Here is a 14,316-nt window from a genome sequence, read left to right on the forward strand (position 1 = left end):
ACGCCAGTATCACGCCCGCTTTTTTGCGCTGGTCAGTGCCTTGGAATGGGACCGGGATTCGCCCCCAGTCAGAGACCTCTTCTGGGAGGGATTAAGCAGTGCTGTTAAAGACGAAATTGCGAGGGGGGAGAGGCCCCGGAGCACGCAGGAGGTGGTCCAAAGGGCGCTGACTGTGGGGGTGAGGCTGGAAGAACGTCCGTGGTGCAGAGACGAAGGACGTGGAGGGCGCGAAGCAGCGAGAAGTTTCTCTTTCGTTCCCAGGGACGCTACGCGTGCGCAATCTACACCTCCGCCAGGAGGGGGAGTGGAACCTATGGAGGTGGGCGGAGCCAGGGCTCAGTCAGCTACCAGAGCCCCTGCACCGGCGGCAGTCAAGACTAAACCTCCTAGAGGGACCAGGAAGTGTTATATATGCGACAGCTCTCAACACTTGGCGAAAGAGTGTCCCCAGAGGAGCTCCAAGCACACTGCAGCCTCCGCAACGGTGAAAGCGGCCACGCAACACAGCGAACACCAGCAGGGAAACGACGATGTCTGGCTGGAGACAGAGGCACTGGGGCCCAGCCAGAAGCATCACTGAAGCAGTCCCCAGCGATCTTGCAACCCACAGACCCCCTCCCACCCAAACCAGTAGTGCAACTCACAGCATCTCTCCAGCTGCCCGATGGCGTCACTATCGAAGTCCCGCTTTCTGTGGATTCTGGAAGCAACGCAGACTTTATAGCACAGGATTTTGTGGAGCAGCACGCTATACAGCTATTGCCGGCCACTCTGCCCCTGCAAGTCGTCACAGTGGATGGCAGAGAGTTGCTGGGGGGGCAGGTGGTGAAGCAAACGCCGCCAATGGTGATGCGCCTTGGCAACCACAGGGAAGTCATCAGTTTTAACGTCACACGACTGTCGGACACACCCATTGTGTTGGGCATGAGTTGGCTGGACAGGCACAGTCCGACACTGGCTTGGTACCAGCGACAGCTGATCTTCGGCTCCTCTTACTGCGCAGAACACTGCATCCTGCCCGGACAGGAGGGAGAGGAGGAGGAATCACAACTGCAGTTGGGAACGTTGCAAGCAGTCCCCCACAAATACGCAGACTTTCTGGGGGTCTTCTGCGAGAAGGAGGCAGACAAGTTACCACCGCACAGGCAATATGACTGCAAGATTGACCTCCTACCAGGGGCGACGCTACCGAAGGGGAGGCTGTATTCCATGTCTGAGGATGAACTACAGGAACTCAAACAGTTCATAGATCACAATTTGGAGCGCGGTTTCATCCGGGAGTCCAGGGCAGTAGGGGGCAGTCCTGTTTTCTTTGTGAAGAAGAAGGACACGCCCCAAAAGAGGCTGGTGGTGGATTTTCGCCTCTTGAACAAGATGACCAAGCCCTCTGATTTCCCCATGCCCAGGATTGACGACCTACTGGCGACGGTGCGCAAGGGACGCGTGTTTACCAAGTTGGACCTGCGAGGGGCGTACAATCTCATCCGCATGAGGGAGGGCGATGAGTGGAAGACAGCCATGTTCACGCCTCTGGGCACCTACGAGTACAGAGTGATGCCGTTTGGATTGCAAAACGGTTCTCACTGTTTTCAAGCTTTCATGCATCATGTGTTGGCGGGACTCCTCTACAAGAAGTGCGTCTGCTTTCTGGATGACATCCTGATATTCTCCGAGTCGCAGCAAGCGCATGACCAAGACGTTCGGGAGGTGCTGGAGAGGTTGCAGCAGCATAGACTGTACGCCAAACTGGAGAAGTGCCAGTTCGACACGACGGAGGTGGATTTCTTGGGTTACAAGTTGTCGGACAAGGGGCTAGCCATGGACAGCGCCAAGGTGCGAGCGGTGTTGGATTGGAAGAGCCCGCGCAACCGGAAGGAGGTCCAGCGGTTTGTCGGCTTCGCCAACTTCTATCGCAAGTTTATCAAAGGGTTCGCGATGCAGACGGCGGCTATTACGGACACGCTAAGCTCCAAGAAAAAGAAATTCATCTGGACGGAGCAGGCAGAGCAGTCCTTTCAGGCACTCAAGCGTCTCTTCGCGTCGGAAGAGCAACTGCTGCATATCGACCCCAGCAGACCGATGCGGGTAGAGACAGACGCGTCCGATAGAGCAGTGGGAGCTGTCCTGCTGCAGAGGGACCCACAGGGGGTCTGGAGACCGGGAGCGTTCTACTCCAGAAAGCTCAGCAAGTCGGAGCAGAACTACACCATCTGGGACAGGGAGTTGCTTGCCATTCATGCAGCATTCAAAGCATGGAGGCACTTCCTGATCGGCGCCAAGCACACGGTGCAGGTCTGCACGGACCACAAGAATCTGGAGCACTGGCGCACGGCGAAGTTCCTGAACCAGAGGCAGATACGTTGGGCGGAGTTCTTTGCTGACTTCGATTTCCGAATAGAGTACGTCCCAGGCGACACCAACATCATGGCGGATGCACTGTCCCGAAAACCGCAATACCTCGAAGAGGCGATGCCAGCGGCAGCCATGCACATCTTCGCGCCAACAGCGTGGGCGTGCGCTTCAGCCACAGTAGACCTGGAGGCGGTGCGGCGGGCGTTGCAGGACGACTCATTCGCGCAGGCGAAGATGGCCGAGGTGCACAAGGGCACGGCGAAGAGCGACGAGTTCCAGATACGGGACGGCTTGCTCTTACGTAAAGGGGCCATCTACGTGCCTGGAGATGAACTTCGCGCCAAGGTACTGCAGCAGTTGCACGACGCACCCACGGCCGGGCACTTTGGCACGGAAAAAACGGTGGAATTAGTCGCAAGGGACTTTTGGTGGCCCAGACTGAGAGGGGAAGTCGCGGACTACGTCGCGAGGTGCGACACCTGCCAGAGGGCCAAGCCGGTGCACAAACCACCGGCGGGACTGCTCGAACCGCTGCAAACGCCGTTTGAACCGTGGGAGAGGGTGGCCCTGGACTTTGTCACGGATCTACCCAGCTCGAGAGGCAAGACGGCTGTACTAGTGGTGGTGGACTTGTTCACCAAGATGGCACACTTCATACCGTGTGCGAAGGTGGCCACGGCAGAACAAACAGCCAAACTGTTCATAGATCACGTGTTCAAAGTGCACGGGCTGCCGCGGTCTATACTGTCCGACCGCGGTCGCCAGTTCATCTCGAATTTCTGGCAGAAGCTGATGGGCTTCCTGAACGTCAAAATCAACCTGACATCAGCGAGACACCCGCAGACCAACGGGCAAGCGGAGAGGGTCAATGCCATCATGCAGCAGTACCTGAGATGCTATGCCAATCAACAGCCTGCGACGTGGGTGGATTACCTGCCGCTCGCCGAGTTCGCCTACAACAACACGAAGCACGTGTCCACAGGGGTGACACCGTTCTTCGCCAACAATGGGAGGAATCCCAGAACCTTCCCGGGACTGGACAGAGTGGGGGAAGGGGAACCGCAGACGGCGGACGCTTTCGCGTCTGAGTTGCAGGAGGTCCACGATCAACTCCGACGGCAGCTGGAGCTAGCGAAGCACGCATACAAGGTGCAAGCGGACAAGCACAGGCGGGTTGGCGAAGAGATCCGAGTGGGAGACTGGGTCTGGTTGGCAGCCCACGCAGTGCCGACCAGATCGTTAGCCAAAAAGAAGTTGGGGCACAAGCAACTCGGTCCATACCAAGTCGAAGCGCAGATCAACCCAGTAGCTTTCAGGCTGGTGCTCCCGGAGGGTTCCAGGATGCATCCGGTGTTCCACAGGTCGGTGCTCACTCCCTACAGGACACCTCACAGGTTCCAGGAACCAGGAACAGCACCGAGTCCGTCTCAGGAGCGGTCGGAGGCGGGAAGATTGCCACAGCAGGACCCCATCAACGAAGTCACGGAGATTTTGGACTCCAGATGGGGGGAAGACGGAGTGGAATACCTCCTAGCCAGAGAGGGCACCCGGGCTAGTGCTAATAGCTGGGTGCCAGACTATGCTTTGGAGGAACCCCTGCTCAAGGACGAGTTTCATGCCCTTTTCCCACACAGACCCATGCCAGCAGGCTTCTTCGACGACTGGTTGTTCACGCCCACACTTTCCTCCAGCACGTTCCATGGCTTCGACTCGGACGGGGAGCCCGCACAGCGCACACATTCCCCAGAGGGGTCACCGGAGGGTTCGGCGTCAGACACCTCGTATTGGTGGGACGATCGGCCAGAGGAGCAGTGGCGCCGGAGGTGGCTGGAGATGCCAGGTCAAGCGACCGACGCAGAGACTGACATGGACGTGTGCGGGGAGGATCTCGGTTTCGAGCACGGCGGCACTGAAATGGAGGCGGAGCAGCTCACCGTTGACGAACGCGAGGAGGAAGACTCGGAGGTTTTCAGTTGGCGGCCAGCAACGAGGAGCGAACTGTATCCGGCATTCACTCCTGTGATGATGGAGCACCCTGCAACCACCCTTGAAAGTGGGGAGGGGGGAAGGGGGGGCTTCGAGGGGGGGATGGATGTCAGGGGTTCAGAAGCAGAGACGCAGAGAAGGGAGGAGACAGAGAGCGAGGGGGAGGAATACGAAGGAAAGATGAGTGGGGATGACGAACCGAGATCGCCGAGCTTATCCAGTGAGTCCGAGGATTCCCAGAAGGGAGCGCCAGCAGTCAGAGCAAGGGGGGAAAGCAGGGGGACACCCCAGGAAGAAGGGTCCAGAGAGGAATCAGAGAGCAGCAGTTGGAGATCGGGACCCACGTACCCAGACGGGAACAGTGGGGAGAAAGGGGACCAGATATCGGGTTCCGGAGGCTTTCAGAAGGAGGGAGGGCATGAGTCAGGAGTAGTCACGCCCACCTCGGGGAGCGACGAAACGATCAAGAGGAAGGTTGAGAGTTGGGCGCGCGCGCCAAGTTCAAATGTAGCGGAAGCTGGCGCAGTAAGCAGCCCAGAGAGTGAACCAGGTCCCAAAGCCCGCCGCAAGGAGGCGGAAGGGTCAGGGGGGTCCGCGTCAGAAGAGAGTAGGAAAAAGGAGACCCCGGGGGGCAGAAGGACCCAGAGACGGAGGGAAAGGCGCAGGAGGTGGAGCAAGGCTAGGGTATTAAGCTGGTGTGCTAGAGGCGGAGACTCAGACGGGTCTTCGCCGGTCTGACCTAGAAGAAGTAGGGCTGCATATCGCAGTTTGGAAATGGAAGCTGTAATCCAATAAAGACTCTTTTAACCTGAACGCTGGCTAACGTGGTCCTATGTGAGCTGGGACTGAGTGGCAGCCCTGACACCTGTGATTAAGTCTGCTTGGAAAAACTTAACTTACTGCGATACCCTCAATAACCTGTGATTAAGTCTGCTTGGAAAAACTTATATCTCACTGATTCCAACTGCTTTCGCCGTTACTGTTAATCTGCGAAGAACTCTTGCAATGTGGTAGATGATCGATCAACGTAAAAAGCGAATGCCACTCACAGAGGAAACCACAACGAAAGGTCGCAAGGCCACCTTATCTGTATGAAATACCAGATTGGGGGAGTCACAATGCGGTGCTGCTAACTGACTGACGTTCTTCAGAGACATTGCAGCGACTCTAGATGCGGTCCTAGACACCAGCCCCCAAGGAGCGCAGCTGGGGTGTTCAGAAAGTGCCGTGGGTCAGCAGTCACACAATGGAAGCCGCGTGGGCTTGACCATAACACAAAATGGCTGCCTTGAGGGTGTGGACTGACACCACATGTCTGCTGGCGTGGGCTGGGGTGGCACAATACAAAAGGGCTCCCACTGCACTCACAGGGAGAGAGGTGCTCTTTGAACCTCTTTGCCATCTTCCCATATCTGAAGGCTGTCCCATGAAAGAGGGAGCAAGCTTGTTTTCTGAGGCTCCAAGCCAATGGATTCAAATTGCAAGGAAGGAGATTCCAACTCAACCGTGGGGAGAATTTCCTGACAGCGAGAGCCGTTCAACCGCAGAAGAGACCTTCTCCCAAGAGATATGGACTCTCCTCCATTGGAGGTTTTTAAGCAGATATTATCAATATCAGGGATTCTTGAGCTGCAATTGCTGTGTTGCAGGGAGTTAGACTAGATCAGGCTTCCTCAAACTCAGCCCTCCAGATGTTTTTGGCCTACAACTCCCATGATCCCTAGCTAGCAGGACCACTGGTCAGGGATGATGGGAACTGTAGTCTCAAAACATCGGGAGGGCTGAGTTTGAGGAAGCCTGGACTAGATGCTAGGGACGCGGGTGGCGCTGTGGTCTAAACCACTGAGCCTCTTGGGCTTGCTGATCAGGTTGGCGGTTTGAATCCCCGCGACGGGGTGAGCTCCCGTTGCTCTGTCCCAGCTTCTGCCAATCTAGCAGTTCAAAAGCACATCAGTGCAAGTAGATAAATAGGTGCCATTTGGCAGGAAGATAAATGGTGTTTCCATGCACTTTGGCTGCTGTCACAGTGTTGCACCAGAAGTTGCACCAGAAGTGGTTCAGTCCTGCTGGCTAAATGACCCAGAAAGCTGTCTGCGGACAAAAGCCGGCTCCCTTGGCGTGACAGCAAGGTGAGTGCCGCAACCCCACAGTCGCCTTGGACTGGACTTAACCGTCCAGGGGTCCTTTACCTTTACAGTGGTACCTCGGGTTACGGACACTTTAGGTTACAGACGCTTCAGGTTACAGACTCCGCTAACCCAGAAACAGTGCTTCAAGTTAAGAACTCTGCTTCAGGTTGAGAACAGAAATCGCACGGCAGCGTGAGGCCCCATTAGCTAAAGTGGTGCTTCAGGTTAAGAACAGTTTCAGGTTAAGAACAGACCTCCGGAACGTATTAAGTTCTTAACCCGAGGTACCACTGTACCTTTTACCTTAGACTAGGAGCTGCACCTCCCAATGCTATAATAATGCCTTTGTTGAGAACAGATGGGAGGGTACTCATCCAGTCCCATGAAAGGTGGCCAGGTTTATGGGGCGCACGTTTGATATGGGGAGGATGAGCTGGTGCCAAGCAGGGAGTGAGCAGGGAGAGAAAAAGGTCTCAAGCAACAGTGGATATTGGAGGGGAAGTTTGTAGAGAGTTTCTGAGGTAGTGGTTAAGAGCGGTGGACTCGTAATCTGGTGAACTGGGTTCGCATCTCCGCTCCTCCACATGCAGCTGCTGGGTGACCTTGTGCCAGTCACACTTCTCTGAAGTCTCTCAGCCCCACTCACCTCACACTTGTTGTGGGGGAGGAAGGGAAAGGAGAATGTTAGCCACTTTGAGACTCCTTCGGGTAGTGATAAAGTGGGATATCAAATCCAAACTCTTCTTCTTCATGGCCAGTGTTAGCAGGTACACCAGGGGCCCACGGGTGCTTAGTTGGCAGCCCCTGCTAAGCAGCGTATGCTATAAATACACGCTGCACAGAATGCTCACTTCTCCAGGCATAAGCCCCATGGATCTCAAGGGGCTTGTCTCTGCGCAGGCAATTGTGCCGCGAAAAGCCTTTTCAGAGACGAGGGCTTTACGACCCGCAGCTGACGCCTTTCTCTTCTCTCTGCTTTTCCTTTTTTGTCCTCGGCAACTTAGCAAGGAAGAGCTGGAGTCAAAAGTCCACGGCTGTACCAATCTCGGTGCAGGGAGATACAAATCTCTGGAAACCTTTTGAAAACTGGGGGGTGGGGGGAAAGGGGAGGACGGAGGGAAAGAACGAGCTGGACTGCTGAGACCGCATGAACAGATAAGGTTGACAAAAAGCCGTTTTGGGCGAACTGCAAATTAACCTCAATTTCCTCCAGGGCAATAAAGACTGTAATGCAATAATGACGTTGTCTATTAGAAAGAGATAGCTTCTGCTCCTAGGTGAGCCCATATTGTGAAACTCGTTTATTCAGGTATGGTGAATTCGTGGGAGTTTTCCTAGAAACTGGCCACACATCATTTATTGAATGCATCCAATCATTTTGCATGTCTATCTTCTTACTTGATGGTTCCCAAAGTGGGGACAAATAACCCCTGGGGATTTCCAGGGGTGGGTGCTAAGAGGAAGGGCTGTGCTGGAAGCGTAAATGGCTATCGGTCTTTGAAAAGTATAAATTGATGGTTCAAGTTGATCAGTTTTCTCGAATTAAACCAAATAATTTTAATTGGATTTTGAGTAAATGTGCAACGAATGCTTACTGTTCTGAATTTTATTGTGGGTGCTTCCTTAGCGGGTCGTGCAAGCCGCTACTCTGAATAACGCTTCGCACAGGATAGGGGCCCTTGGGGATCACCAAGGGGGACAGGCCCCCCAAGAAGTTTGGAAATCACTATTTAAATGGAGTAGAGATTGCAATACCCCCTCGCTGTCAGCCCTTGTCCCCTTCTGCTAAAGTTAGCAAAGAGTCTCGAGACGCGTTCAAGTTAAACTGAGTTTATTTCACCCTTTTACAAAATTCAACATATGAACAATTGTGCTCGTGTCAAGGTTTTAGATTCCCCCCGCCCCCACTTTTTGCTTTCCCGTCTTTTAAAATTTGGTGCTCACAGAGCTTTTAAAACACATTCGTAGTGGCAAGGGGTAGAGGGCCCGCAAGTGGCTGTTGCGCTGGGCAGGGGAGAGCAGAGGAAATAAAATTGAGCAGCTGCACCCGGTTGCAGAGATGCCAGAAGGCCTTGGATGAGGAAGCCCCCTCCCTCTTCACGCAGACCCCACCTTTTCCTATATCCTCAAAGAAATGAAAAAGGGCCACCATTCTGAGCAGCGGAGGACGGCAGCTTCTTAGGAGGAATGGCACCAACACGGGTGTTCAGGGTCTGGCAAAAGCTACTGGACTTGCCTCCAGACAAAAGGTACTTTCTCTCATCTCACCGCTTCCTTCTCCTGCCCAGGTGCCCATCAGCCTGAGCGATGGCTCCAATAATCGACCGCCTCCTTTTCCCAGCAGAAAAAAACCCACAAACTTAGCACGACATGAAGAGGACGGCACGGCAAGGCTCCACCTTGGCATGCTAAGGTTATCTTCTTAGAAATCTCCATGTGGGATGATCGCGACATTGAAGGGGGCGATTAAAAAACAGCCCCGGTTATTTTAAAAAGCCCAAAGTGCACGTGTGTATGTGTGTGATTTTTTTTTTAATTAAAAAAAAAAACCTGGTCGTATTCCAAAAAGAGCGAGTGCTCGTGTGTGTTTGAACTGTGCATTGTGGTTCTAATCTGGGTTTCCACACATCCAACAGAGGTCAGAGAACACATCTGGGAGAGCAGGATGGAGAAGCAGCCTGTGCCTTTTTTTGGGTGGGGGTCCAAGTTGGGTAACCTCCAACCAGCACAGCAAAGGAGGACGACGATGAGGAGGAACCATGTAAACACATTTTTGAGTGGATGTCCAAAACCTAGCTTGGCACCTTACAGAGGTTTAAATGCACTGGGAGGAACAGGAGGGGCGACGCTTATCATGGACGGGGAGAGATGAAGTTACTTTCATGTCACGTTCCCATCTACTAGATCCGGCCCCCCCAAACTCAGCTCTCCAGATGTTTTGGGACTACAATTCCCACCATCCCCGACCACTGGTCCTGTTAGCTAGGGATGATGGGAGTTGTAGTCCCAAAACATCTGGAGGGGCGAGTCTGGGGATGTCTGCACCAGACGGAGAGACCATCTGCACATGGCTTCCATTTAAGCCTTGCGCACCCAACAGAGGAGGCCTGTACATGTTGTGGACATGCGAGGGAGGCTGATCACCATGGAGAATCCAACGTTTTACATACCACCACCTCTTTTGCCCTGGCTGAGGATTATTCATTCATCCAGGCAGGGAGCAGAGTATGGGGAGAACGAGACTTGTGGCTTCGGAGTGGGACGGGGGCTGCCTAAAGAGAACCCGCTTCCGTTGGGACAGCCACCTTTGCCCTTTGTTCCGCTGCGTTTCACCTCGCATGGCGACAGTCTGCATTATTGGGTTACCGGGTGAAAAAGAGAGAGAATCTCCTTTTGAAAATGCAAAGGGGGAATCGCAGTCCCTGAAGACTATCCCAAAAAGAGCAGAGAGGTCTGTAAACATTCGTGAGTCGCAGCCATCAAACATGCCAGCGAGCGAATGCGCTTCCTGCCCAAATGGGGCACAGGGAGCCCCCCCTCCACCTGTATTTTCACAAGAGGGTGATGCTTACCCTTTGGCACTGCAGAGCTCCAACCAGCACCCAGGACATGCAAAAATCAGGAGCCCAGGACAGGAATCGCAGTGGGAGAATATATCAAGGAGACTCCCGGATGCTACAGAAAGGCGGCTATTTCACCACCGCCTTTCTATAAATAAAAAAGGGAAGGGGAATCTAAATTGCAGCCGGGTTGGGGGGGCAGCAAGTTGTTCCACACCATCTCTTACAGTTTTGCAAAGACTGCACACAATGGCCTACTTTGCCAATGTGATGTCGAAGCGAGAGCCTTTCTAGAAAAAGCACCCTGCGGAACCAAAACTCTGTGCAGAAGTAGCTTGAAAGCAATGGGGGGGGGCAGAGACGGCCTGCACTCTTTAGAACAATAATATTAATTTGTGTGCAGTCTCCCATGGGGTCCAGCGCTCCTGGGGAGTAGACCACTCGCCTGTCTCTCTCCAGCGGCTGCCGGCACCCCAGTCCCAAGAGCCATAGAGGAAAAAGGGCAGAGGAGGGAGGAGGAGAAGGGCAGTTTTAGGCATCAGGGCTGAGAGAGCTGTTGAGACCAGACATGATTGCTTGAGACAGAGGATGGATTTGGGGTACACTTCATGAGCAGGAATACAGCACCTTTCATCTGGAACACACCACAGACCCGTTACGAGTGTGTGTGTCTTGTTGAAGAATCCATAAGAGGCCACATCTAAAAGAAAACTTAACCCACACTCCCAAACGACTTGCCTGCAGTCACCCTGGCGTTGCCCTCGCCTGCGGCGCGGAAACTTCCCACGCTGCGCAAGCGACGCTTAAATTAAGACCTTTGAGCTTCTGCAAAGGGAGGTGGGGTGCTTATGCGATGCCCCCGCGTGGCGTAGAGAGAAGCAGCAGCCGCCCCCCCCCCCGAGCCTGCAAGGAAGCAGCAGGGAAAGGGCACCCATTTTCTGCCAGGGGCACCCACAGCTGGGGAAGACACCACTGGGTGGCTGGGTCGCCACAAAAAAAGATTGATGCGGCAGGATCCTTTAGCGCAGGTGGGTGTAGAGGCGAGGAACTCCCTGGAATCACTTCGCTCCTTGGCAGCCACAGGGAGAGGGTGGAGGCGATTATTTTTCAGCGGAAAGGGATCCATGGTTTCCTCCGGGAAATCCCAAGCCGGTCTCACTGAGAAGCAAACGGATGGAGGCCTCAGGTGGCCAAGTCTCCCTCCTCGGGAACAAGAAAGAAATCTGGGATATTGGCCGGGGTGGGCAGAGGGTGTTGGACGCAGCTTCCTGGGGCCTCTGCGTCTCCCCAAGCAACATCATGGGCCGGGAGCGAAACAAACATGAAATATCCCCTCCCTCCCTCCCAGCAGCCCCCTCCCACCTTCTGAAAAAAAAAAATATAGAAAGCCTTACCAGGCATATCTAAAACACTTCCATTTTAAATAATAATTAATATTTTAAAAACCCCCGTTTTGCCCTTGGCTAACCCACTACCTGGGGGACTAACCAGTCTCAGTTTTTCCTCAGTACATGATACCAAGCAGAGTCTTTAATGGGTGGTGCCCCACGGCATAGCGTCCCCGTGGGGCTGGCACAAGATGGTGGGAGCCACCGCTGTGTCCTTCTCCTCAGGCAGAAAGCGGCGCCTGTCCCAGGGGATGAGGAGCAGCAGCGAGAGGAGGAAAGCCTTCCAGCCTCCCTCCTCGCCTCCGGCCTCGATCCAGAAGTCCGCAGCCAACGCACACAGACGCGTCTCCACGCAGGCCTAGATGAATTTGAAGCACTTGGTCTTGTCGTGGGGCAGCCTGGTCTTGAAGAGGACGGAGTCGACGCGGAACTGGGTGTAGAGCAAAGGCATGTAGCCGTAGACTTTGACAAAGAAGTTGATGCATTTGTGCCGCTCGTGGAAGTGGGAGTCGTCGTGGGAGAGGGCCTGGGGGCAGCCGGGGCAGCGGAAGGTCCAGCGGGACGTCACCTGCGCACAGGAGGAGGGCAAGGGAAGCAGGCCGTGAGCCGGGAGGAGCAGGGAGGAGTCCCCCAAGAGGATTCAACAGCCCAAAGGTGTGTGCTGGGCAAAGGATGCTCAAGGAGGGTTCTTGCCAGAGCGGACTGGCACACTAAACTACAGTGGTACCTCAGTTTTCGAACAGCTTAGTTCACAAACAACTTGGAACCCGAATGCTGCAAAACCAGAAGTAGGTGTTCCGGTTTTCAGACTTTTTTTGGGGAGCCAAACGTGCTCCGTTTTGAGTCCCCCTGTGTTTCCTGTTGCGCTGCTAACTTGCGTCCCCTCATTCAAGCCTTCCGTTTCTGATTATAGTGTTCTAAGGTGATATTTGGAGCTTGTATTTGGTGCTTTTGTTTTTGCTATTTATTTTGCCTTTTCTGTTTTGAGGCTTTTTCAGTTAATTTGTTTTGTGACTGTGTGGATCCCAGTTCAGCTACTGATATTGATTGATTGATTGATTGATTGATTGATTGTGTGACTGCGGAAATGGATAAAAGCCCCCCATCCAAACAATGGCTATCATCAGTGCAGGTAAGAAAAAAAAATGTAATTTTAATCTTTATCATCTACAATACTGTCTTATTTATTTTATAGTACAGGACGTTGATTATTGCTTTCATTTTATGGGTCAGTGGTCTCGTTAGATAGTAAAACTCATGCTAAATTACTGTTTTAGGGGTTGTTTTAAAAAGTCTGGAATGGATTAATCCATTTAGAACTACTTTCTATGGGAAAGCGCGCCTTGGTTTTGGAACGCTTTGGTTTTGGAACGGACTTCCGGAATGGATTAAGTTCGAGAACCAAGGTTCAGCAACTTCTCTTTCCAGTCTATTTCTGAAATTCTTTTGCAACATTACAGCTACTTTGAGAAGATCTCCAGGCTGACCTTTCTGCTCTCTCGATCGGGTATCCTCCCTGCTCAAGAACATCTTATAGGACGCTTATGAAAGCCTATGAGATGGCTATGAAAGCTGCTAAGAAATCTTACTTTGCAGCTTCCATTGCATCCGCTAGCTCTCGCCCGGCACAACTTTTTAGAATAATTAGGTCAATAACGTCCTTAGGAGGACAACCAAATTTAAGCACAAATTCGACCCACAGCTGTGAGGCATTCGCGAGCTTTTTTGCGGAGAAAGTCCTGTTGCTCCGCCGTGACCTCCCTGCCAATTTAGACACAGTGACTGAACTGGAGGCCCCTCGACTGACTTCAGGTCCAGTGTTGGACCATTTCGATCGGATACTCCCTACTGATGTGGATAGATTCCTCCAAGTTGGTAGGCCCACCACCTGCCTCCTTGATCCGTGCCCGTCTTGGCTGATTAGGGAGTGTCCAGATGTTGCGCGGACCCCCCTGGTTGAAATTATCAATTTGTCCCTTGACACGGGGACATTCCCAGGGGAACTGAAGGAAGCAGTGGTGCGTCCACTCTTAAAGAAAACTTCATTAGATCCCTTAGACCTATCCAATTACCGCCCAGTTTCAAATCTTCCATACCTGGGTAAGGTAATTGAGAGAGCGGTTGCTGAACAGCTTGGTAGGTTTCTGGAGGAAACATCGGCATTAGATCCATTTCAGTCCGGTTTCCGTCCTGGTTTTGGGACGGAGACGGCTCTGGTTGCCCTAACAGATGATATTCGTAGACAACTGGATCTAGGCGGGTCAGGACTGCTGATCCTTTTAGATTTGTCAGCAGCCTTTGACATGGTCGATCATGATCTTCTGGACCATCGCCTTGCAGACGTGGGGATACAGGGCATAGCCCGTAACTGGTTGTGCTCTTTTATCTCTGGTCGGGGACAGAGGGTGGCACTAGGGAGGGAAATGTCGTCACGCCACTCCTTGGTGTGTGGAGTGCCGCAGGGCGCAATTCTCTCCCCAATGCTTTTTAACATCTTTATGCGCCCTCTTGCCCAGATTATCCGGAGCTTTGGGCTGGGCTGTCATCAATATGCTGATGACACTCAGCTCTATCTACTGATGGATGGCCACACCAACTCGGCCCCTTACACACTGACCAGATGCTTGGAAGCTGTGGCTGGATGGTTTCGTGGGAGCCGATTGAAACTAAATCCTTCGAAGACAGAGGTCCTATGGCTAGGTCGGGATAGCATGGGGATGAGGGACCAACTCCCTTCTCTTGCGGGGGCCCAATTAGTGCCATTGCCTTCCGTTAAGAGTTTGGGTGTAATCCTTGACGCCTCCCTTTCCATGGAGGCGCAAGTCACAGCAACAGCCAAGGCGACATTTTTCCACCTTCGCCGCACCAAGCAGTTGGTCCCTTACCTTTCCCGCCCCGACC

The 14,316-nt window shown here is 53.3% G+C and overlaps 1 protein-coding gene across 4 annotated transcripts in view; it reads right to left on the minus strand.

Annotated features, from left to right (window-relative positions):
* Window positions 1-8,281: 8,281 nt before the first annotated feature.
* EXTL3 (exostosin like glycosyltransferase 3) overlaps window positions 8,282-14,316 on the minus strand; it is a 170,071-nt gene continuing 164,036 nt past the window's right edge. For all 4 annotated transcript variants that reach the window (XM_081188493.1, XM_081188494.1, XM_081188491.1 and 1 more), the window contains one exon: window positions 8,282-11,983. In XM_081188493.1, coding sequence (XP_081044619.1) covers window positions 11,774-11,983 — 210 coding nt within the window. In that variant the 3' untranslated portion in view covers window positions 8,282-11,773. The remainder of the gene's footprint in view (window positions 11,984-14,316) is intronic.

Source organism: Podarcis bocagei, assembly GCF_964188305.1.
Source record: "Podarcis bocagei genome assembly, chromosome: 3".
NCBI lineage: Eukaryota > Metazoa > Chordata > Lepidosauria > Squamata > Lacertidae > Podarcis > Podarcis bocagei.